We start from the raw sequence: 9,186 nt of genomic DNA, 5'->3' as shown, positions 1-9,186 counted from the left end.
TTCAAGGTCAAACTATGAAAAATCAATGGCCTATTGATACTCCAAGGAAATTTAAATCCGACCACGTACAGGATACCATTCCTTCCACTGACTTCGGTTCGGAAGCTCCGGGCATCGCCTGTTGATCGTGTGTTGTTGGGTTATTAAAGTTTTTGTCCGAGGCTTTCGTCTTCTTACTATTCGCCGTGCTAGGAGTCTGGATCAAGCAACATAGCTGGGGATAGAGTATTGCCACAATCCGCATTGTCATATTGTTTGCTCGCTGCGTGACAGAACCGTAACAAGCACACATTATTTCATCGCGAAATTTCATCACCAGTGTCACAGAAGCCCTGGCAAAATCTATTGGAAACATCACATTAACTATTTTGACGTACGCCGGCCAGTCTTATGTAGAGAGGACTCCCGTGCAACTGTCGATCCTCCGACACAGCAGAGGATAATCTAATGAGAATAATACTTCAAATGTCGGATTGTGGTTGACGTCGAAAAACGTTTAGTTAGCCCCATTCCGAGTGGAATTGACCTGGAAACAGCGTACAAAATACTAACTACAGGACTTGGTTGGGCTGATAACCGCAGCATCTGCCAATAGAGAACACAAGGATAAAATTTTCGATGACTAACGACCCTGGGGGACATCGCTCAAACGGTGGTGCATCTTCACCAAGTTTGTTACTCGCGATTATTAGGTGCCCACCTCACTCATCTAAAACTACTTTGGCACCAACCAACTGATGATCTTATTGCCCACGACGTGTAGCTGCATTTTTCTTTTTTCTTCGGGAACCGTAGCCCATTTAAGCCTGCTGTAATATGCACACTATGGAAGCACCAGGGGACAGTAATTCTCCGAAGGCAGGTGTTCACGACAATTTCTGTGGATAGAAGGCAGAAATGAAGCTCACGAGCCTAAGCCCATTAAGTAAGGTTGTACATCACCAATACTTACAAATGAATCAAACAAACTGCCAGACACCGTTCACTACACCTGCCACTTTGAGATCGTGGAAGGACTTGAGGGCTGCAATGATCCAACTGGGTACAGTGCTATGAACTTATCTCCACAGTGTCCAGTCATGCCTTGGAAAGGGCGAGCGGTGAAACCAAGACCAGAGAAAACAGTGTGGTGTGATACGGTCTGGGGATAGTGCCCTGCACTTTGTGTTGGTAATGTGAAGTTAGCAAGATATTTTATACAGGCCCCCACCATGTCCGTTTTTTGCAGGCTGCGATGGCGCCTTCCCCTCGAGGAAGTAAGGGTTAGAAAAAAGCCACCCATAAAAGCTTCACACTGATCGTGCAAATGCTGGCCGAAACCCTACTTCTCCCTGAGGCACAGCGGGTGAGACACCCGACTCATTGACTCCAGGTCGAGATCCAGAAAAAAATCTTCACTGGCCTTGGAGACCAACGTGTTTAATTTGTCCATTTAGTTCGCGTCCTCCAGTGTTCCATCCTGAAGCGAACCTGGCTGGATAATTTGATTGTAATTTACCCAACTGGTTTACCTTATTCGCGACCCTTAGAAATATACAGGCATATTGCTAAATTCACTAAAGTACTCCCATTTAAGAGGATTCAGCCTCCCAACTCCCTGTAAAACAGGATTGACAGCACCTTATGGCAATTGAGATGTGCCGTGTCCCAGTCTAATTTCCCCAAGCTAGCTAACGAAAAATAAACCATCATGACAATGTGTCACATACTAAAGCCCCCAGATCGAATACACATACGATGTGCTGTATTTTAGGTGTATACAACGACAACATTATAGGAATTCGACGTCTTCGTACAAGCAGCTATAAACCGACAATGAATGGAGAGTGAGTCTTGACTGAGTTTAGGGCTCTTGTTTTCGGCCAATCAGAGCTTGCCTTGTTGCTGGACCGGGTAAAGGTCCGATATTTTAACCAATTACGTGCGGGTTGGGTGTCTTGTCCGCAGCAGTGCCTTACTGCGAGTTTTGCGGCGATTTGGTGCAGAATTCCAACTAACGCTTGTGCTATCTTAAAGTTGATAATATCATGTCTCTAAAGCGCGCACACAGGACTCTAGCATCGTTCTGATTTTCAGAGCATCCACCTCAAGATTGGCACCCTTGCTGCGTTTCCGGTGGTACAGAAGCAATGTCTCGTGGAATATCTGGTATGAGATCTGCACTCAGACCCAGAGCCGAATGCGCTTTACTGCGGTGAATTTCGGTGGACGGTCGTCCCTCTATCGCTTTGTTATCCAGAACTACCTGGTGTTTCAGCTGAGTCCGTCGATTTCGATTTTCAACTCAGGTTAGTGCTACGCGACTCAAGACTCGGTGCCTCCGTATTCTCTTGCTGTTCGACTTAACGGACTGCAGTTTCCGCGTTGAGAGAGATGCTTTCTATGTTCACTTATTTGGGCTCATTCATCAAGCAGAAAGCAGTGACATTATCATCTCTGCAGGCCACGACAATGCCCATGAATATCGTCTGAACTCCTGGGATTCACATTCAGGCAGCAGATTCTGGGTCGATGCTTGACGTGCAGACAATCGAAAGCGTCTCTCCTAGTTGTGTTCTGATCACCAACTGTTTATGGTTAATGCGAGTTTTAGGCACAAACTTCCGCATCACGTAATCTGGTGGCTCCCAACACTAGACCAACTGGACCAATCGGCTGTCTACCACTAGTGATTAGTCAAAACCCAGAACTGCATTCCTTCTGGGACACAAAACGTGGTTCCAATCACGCCATGGTCCGAGCACGCCGGACAGTCCTTTTTTCTTCAGACCATCACCAGTCAACACCAAGCGTGCCAATCTGCCGCTGAACTGAACTGCTACCAGTTCGGTTTCCGAGCGCAAAAACCGTGCATAAAAATGCAGTGTTTCCAGCTGCCACGGCTCCAGTGGCCGAGGATATGCTGAACTAGGGAATGAGAGCTACATATCGAGTGCGACGGCTAAATAAATTGGCGTCGAATCGCTCTGCTTGTCCCGCATGGCATGAATAAACTCGTACTCACGGAAGACGATAGCTTTGGTGCAAGACCACCATTGATCGTGTGACATAACCATATCTGCCAGAGCCGCTAACCGCTGATTTTTCTCACCCCGTGGTCCCCGTCCTGACAAATCGCAGGTACAAACGCGACTAAGTTAAGTTGTAAGGCCTCCATGTTTTGTTGTCAAACCATAGATGGACCGCGTCTGGGCAGTCTCCACTCGCTACAAGGCCGTGCAACGAGGGTTTCACAGGGCAACCGGTCCGCTGGTCTACGAAGTACATAGCCTCACCAGTGTAAACTATGAAGTGTGACCATCTGATCAATGGAGGGTGACTGGACTCGGTATTACCAGACCGCGCAACCCCCCGGAGGCATCTGGTCAAGTATAGAGAGCCTTCAAAGTTCTTCCACGCGGAGCAGCCAAGTATCCTCTCCATACAGTGGGGTAGACCTGACCGCGAGATTGTACACTCTACCCTTGACGGTCAAGCTGACGTCAAGGTGCCACAAATATAGGAGGTTAGAAGACGCTGCCCTGATCTGCCGAGTTTGCAGATTGATTTTTTTCATCCCGTGCACTGGAACGTTTGCTGCTGCCGAGATAGGCGAACTTAGCGGCCACATCACTCCTGAAACCTACAAGTAAGGATACCTTGATGTCACATTGACACCCCGCAACAGCCGTCATGAAGAGACTGGAGCTCACCGTAGTGTGGTGGTTTGTATTCCTCCGCGACCCATTAAGCTGTATTGGGTGGTGTCCGTGCGACACTCGCAGAGTCCCTCAAACGAGGTTAGTCACTGGTTAGCATCTGATAAGATGGTTCGGTGGTTAGAGCGTGAATTTACTGACCGAAGGGTTCGTGGTTCGAACTTGACTTCTGTCTCTCAACTTCCCCTGCATATGCTTGGGTGACCTGGCATTATCCTTGCCCTCATGCTTCATTTTGGTGGCATGGCTGTTAGGTACCGAAGGGGTGCTATAGCTGAACGATTTTGGTCGAGGACCATAATCGTCCTTTCTAGGTGTGGCCGTCCTGGTACTACCCTAGCCCACGTATAACCATGAAACATTCAACTAACGGTGCTCCCAAGCACCATCGGCCGTCGCGTCGTTTCACCAGCCGGGTCGCCTTAATTACTGCATACATCGGGTCAGGTAAGTGAAAACATGCTACTGCTGATGTCTCTCTTCTCATACATTCACGTTTTTCCTCTTACAGTCCGTCCGACCACAATTTAAATACTCTCACCGGAGGTCTCAGTACTAAGACTAACCGTTCTCGCCGCGCATCACACTCAGCAGCACGTCCGATTTCAATTACAACCGTGAAGATTCGAAGTTTCTTTAAACCCCAAGCCTATCTACTTGGCCACCTTCAATTTTCGCACACCGAAGCGATCAGGACGTCGTGTGGCTCCTGCTCGTACGCTGTATTCCCCGATGTGGCATGAGAATATTGTTAGTTGTGTAGGTCATGGTTGTACGAGGGCTGGGATACTGCCAGGGCGCCCACACCTAGACAGGAGGACGATTAGGGTCCTCAACCAAAGCATTTGGCTCAAAAGCCTAACCGCAAGGCAGCGGTGTTTGGCGGGGAAATGCAAATGCATTACCTTTTCTACGGAACAAGTCGCCATACATGTTCCAACCCCCAACCTGGAGGACCAGGAGACTGTGTTCGTCTGACCTCTAACCATTGACCAACCTGGTATGAGAGACTCTGTGAGTGTCGCGCGGACACCCCCCAGTATAGCTCAATGGATCGCCGAGGTACACAAACCGCCACACCACGATAAGGTCCAGTCTCTTCGTGTCGGCGCTGTATTCCCCCTGCATTCATGTATGCAGCATACACAACTGTGATAGAACTGACTGTCCCCATGCTCTTATCCAGGTTCCGACTGCTCACCTCTGGCAATGCAAGAGCCGCTGCCTTTAGATGTATGCCGATGTGGGTTTCATATTGAATGGAATCGTCTCTACTTGATTGGATACCTGTCAACAGTTGCCTATGGGCGGTCCGTTTGGCAACGCCTGTGAGAGAATCTCGAGGAAGTGAGGCCCATCGCACCCTGTTTATTATATCCGCTTACACCAACTGATTTTAGCCTTGAATCCGCCAAAACGGTTAGGACACGATACGCACGCGCAGCGGAGGTTTTCTGATTCAGATGTGTGGCGATCACAGAAAGTCACTAGAGTACCGATTTCCGAAATAGCGGAGATTGCCTGACAATGTGGTACCCACCAGCAAACCAGCCCTGAATCCTAATGAACAACATCGCGGTCAGTTGTTGGTCGATCTTTGCCTGTCACTCTTTCTGGAATACCATCATAGACATCGACCATGCACTTGTACGCTGCTTCTTTTCATTGCACTTCTCAGTCCTATACCAAACGCACAAACGTCGCTTAACCATAGAGAAGCTAACGAACCCAAAAATGAAATGAACCTATGGGAACTGGCTCCTCGATTCTGATGTCAAATGTGGATGGTCGTCGGAAAAGATGTCCAAGGCGCTACATAAACCCGGAACTCCTGTTTGCGGTGCAACCCAGCCAACCTCATCCAAATATTGAATATCTGATAGGACCATACCCTTGCTAGGAGCGCGGTGACAGGTTTCTCCTGGATTCAAACACAGTTTTACCCGATATATCACCCGACGCCAAATGAAACGGAGTATATGTGCATATCGTGGAGCTTGGTGGACCCAAAAGGCCGAAAAAATTGAGGATGCAAACATGCTGGAAAAGTTCGTGAACTGTCCGGCAAGCGCTTTGCACCGTCAAAGTGTGAAGTTGTGATTCAGAAAGTGCATTTTTGAACACCTTGTAATTCAAAGAGAATCGCTGCAAGTTGTGGAGAATTTCACACATCTCGGTAGTTGTATTAACTCTGACAGAATTGTATCTGAGGAATTCAGCGCGAGAATTTCAAAGGCTCAAATGACATTCGCTAATTTGCGTCACTTGTGGCTTCAAAAGGGTACATTACCGGGTCTTAAGGGTCGCTTGTACAGGCTACAGTAAGGATTGTATTGTAAGGGTGCGAGACGTGGCAGGGTATATTACCGGGTCTTAAGGGTCGCTTGTACAGGCTACAGTAAGGATTGTATTGTAAGGGTGCGAGACGTGGCATCTGCGGTCAGATGATGTGAGACGTCTTCAGGCTTTTGACCACCGATGCTTCAGAAGCGCTCCCAGTTTTGGATGGTGTCAACGGATTGGTAACGAGGTGATTAGAAAACAAGTATTTGGTTGTGCATCAGGCACTTTAGTCGCGAAAAAATCCAGCACCATCAACTGCGGTGGCTTGGTCACGTGCTACGGATGCCGAAACACCGTCTACCGAGACAAATATCGTTCTTCATGCCTCCTTCAGGATGGCAGAAAGCACGAGATGGACAACGTACGATTTGGCAAAAAGGTATGAAAGAGAACACGAGGAGTTGGAGTATTTTCGGTACAGTACGCCTGTCAGGATGGCGTCTCCCATGACTTTCCTGAGCTTGGCTGGGGACACTGGAAGAGATGGCAGCTGGTCGGTGTCAATGACTTTCGTGCCACTGACTTCCTCTCCAGATTGTCTGATTGAGAGCTTGGAGATGTATGTACCTCAGAATGCCGGACACTCAGTAACCATAGGCACCTACCCCTTAGCTGCAAACAATCTCAAAGGAAGCCAAATAGTCTTCTTCCAGGTAATGGGCTCACTTGTTTCATAACTGATGTGCTGACTGTCTAACTGTAATTGAGGACACCATGGAACAGAGCAACCAGCGTCCTCTGAATAGATTTCTGTGCATAGGCACAAAGTATGGATTCGATTTTCACGGGATTAAACTGACCTAGAGAGATTTACAGTGTGCTGGTTCAGCTCTTTGTGTCGAATTTTAGTGGTTGGTTCATGATTGCATCCAAGGAATGGGAGCACTCGCTGCAACGAAAAAAAAGGCGGTTTTCTGTTCCGTTTCATCGCAAGAACATGAGACGTCCATTCCAGGTCGTGAAGTATCTGTCATAAAGACGCCAGTTATTTTGAATTGTTCAAGTTATAGACAGATACCCCTAACTGCAATAAGGTGCGTGGAATTTAGTCACAGTGTTCTTGTCACGGTCCCTCAGGCGATCGACCAGTTGGGCGTTTGCTTTTTTATTGCTTCTGAACACTAGTCACACACTGTTGAAGTATCTCTTGAGTTTGAAGTGGTTTTGAACGGCGTTCTTGTCACGGTCCCTCAGGCAATCGACCAGTTGGGCGTTTGCTTTTTTTATTGCTTCTGAACACGAGTCACACACTGTTGAGGTATCTCTTGAGTTTGAAGTGGTTTTGAACTTTCTGCTGAATGACCAATATGTTCAAGCACAGGGGGACAATAAGTATCTTCAGTTATTTGTGTTTTTCTCTATGACTGCCTGGTTTGGTGTTCATGTCAACGCGTGGAACCGAAAAGAACACGCAAACATCAATCTGTGGTCAGCAAAGCCCCAAGCTAGCGCCTGTAGTTTGAGAAATTACGGTTACGTTATTCCGTTTGGCTTACTGATCTGTCTCTTACTGCACACTTCGGCACTACATACATGGTATGCAGCTGCACCGAATTTTCACCTAACTGTCGTTGGTTCGTCCGCTGAGCTAGGCAAGTTGGTTACAAGCTTACCTTGCTCAGCGAACGAACTATCGACTATGCCACCTGAGCAGCGAAATCTCACCTTTTCGTCCATTTCTTTCAATTATCAGCATGGGTCAGTAATATGTTTGAGAATACATCCGTACAAGTTTTTAAGGTAGACAGCTTAGGAGTGAATGAAAACCCATTACACTTGGTGAGTAGGTCTCACTTGCTTTACTCACCATCGCCCCGGAGGTCCATTTCGTTGCAACTCCTAACCGTCTTACATTTCCTCTCTGCAGCCCACTAAATCGCAATGGAGGATGAATACGTCGTGATTGTAAGTTCAATTTCTTCGTAGTTTCATTCTTGTTCAGGAAGAACAGGATCGTCCATATGAGGAGGATTTACTGCGCAATCCTCACAACATCAAATCTTGGCTGCGATATATTGAGATGAAATCGAAATCACCTCCAAAAGTTTTGTATATGCTTTATGAACGTGCGTTAAAACAGCTTCCTGGGAGGTAAGACTGGGTTTGCTGGCTCATGCATTGCCGACAGCTACAAACTATGGTATCGTTATCTGCGATTACGACGCATACATGCCCGTCGTTTGTGTCCTGGTAGCATTTTGCACGAAGAGACCAATAATGCTCACGAGCGTGCTCTGGTTACTATGCACAAGGTTATTCCTTTTTCGTTGTTTAGTTATTTTCCACACAGATGCCACGTATTTGGACCGACTATCTCCTTTTCCTGATGTCGCAAGGTTTCATCACTCGCACCCGCCGCACTTTTGACCGGGCCCTCAAAGCCCTGCCAGTCACACAACATGACCGTATTTGGGGCATTTATCTACGGTTTGCGGACAAGCACGGCAGTGGGATAGGTGAGACGTGTTTGCGCATTTATCGCCGCTACGTCAAATTCGCCCCGGATGACATGGAGCGTTTTGTCGAATTCCTGGTTGGTATTGGAAACGCAAATGAGGCCGCCTTAGTTCTGGCTGATATCATCAACGATGACAACTTTGTCAGCCGTCAAGGCCGTTCGAAGTTCCAACTTTGGCAACAGTTATGCAGTTTGTTGGTGAAAAACCCGTCGAAGGTGGCTGCGCTTAAACCTGACCCAATCATTCGACAAGGGATAAGTAAATATACTGACCAGGTGAGTAAATGTAACAGTTTGATCACATTTTTCCTTGCCCATAGGTCGGTTTGTTGTGGAACTCCCTGGCTGACTACCACATTCGTTGCGGTAACCTTCTGCGCGCCAGGGACGTGTATGCGGAAGCCCTCAATACAGTGATGACCGTACGTGACTTCACCCAGGTATTTGACGCTTATGCCGAATTCGAAGAGTCAGTGGCTAAGGCGAAAATGGAAGCCTTGGATAAATCGCAAAATACTTCGGAAGAAGGTAAGTGACAGACTCGGCCTGGTGTTGTCCTGCTCCTCATTCGGACGCTACACTTGTTCATTATAATTAGCGCTCGTTAGCGGTAGTAAAATGCAATACATCGTGCTCATTGAACGAAAATGTACTGTTATAATTCGGTCGTTTCTACGCGTTCGCTAT

The 9,186-nt window shown here is 47.5% G+C and overlaps 1 protein-coding gene across 1 annotated transcript in view; it reads left to right on the top strand.

Moving 5' to 3' along the window:
- Positions 1-7,925: 7,925 nt before the first annotated feature.
- Positions 7,926-9,186, top strand: part of T265_12991 (hypothetical protein) — a gene marked incomplete at both ends in the record, with an annotated part of 33,941 nt that continues 32,680 nt past the window's right edge. The window contains 5 exons of the mRNA XM_009166665.1: positions 7,926-7,946; positions 7,984-8,132; positions 8,170-8,293; positions 8,332-8,775; positions 8,820-9,027. Coding sequence (XP_009164929.1) covers positions 7,926-7,946; positions 7,984-8,132; positions 8,170-8,293; positions 8,332-8,775; positions 8,820-9,027 — 946 coding nt within the window. The remainder of the gene's footprint in view (positions 7,947-7,983; positions 8,133-8,169; positions 8,294-8,331; positions 8,776-8,819; positions 9,028-9,186) is intronic.

This window comes from Opisthorchis viverrini (genome assembly GCF_000715545.1).
Source record: "Opisthorchis viverrini unplaced genomic scaffold opera_v5_29, whole genome shotgun sequence".
Lineage (NCBI taxonomy): Eukaryota > Metazoa > Platyhelminthes > Trematoda > Opisthorchiida > Opisthorchiidae > Opisthorchis > Opisthorchis viverrini.
Note: the sequence above shows the minus strand (reverse complement) of the source record. Positions and strands in the feature narration are given on the sequence as shown.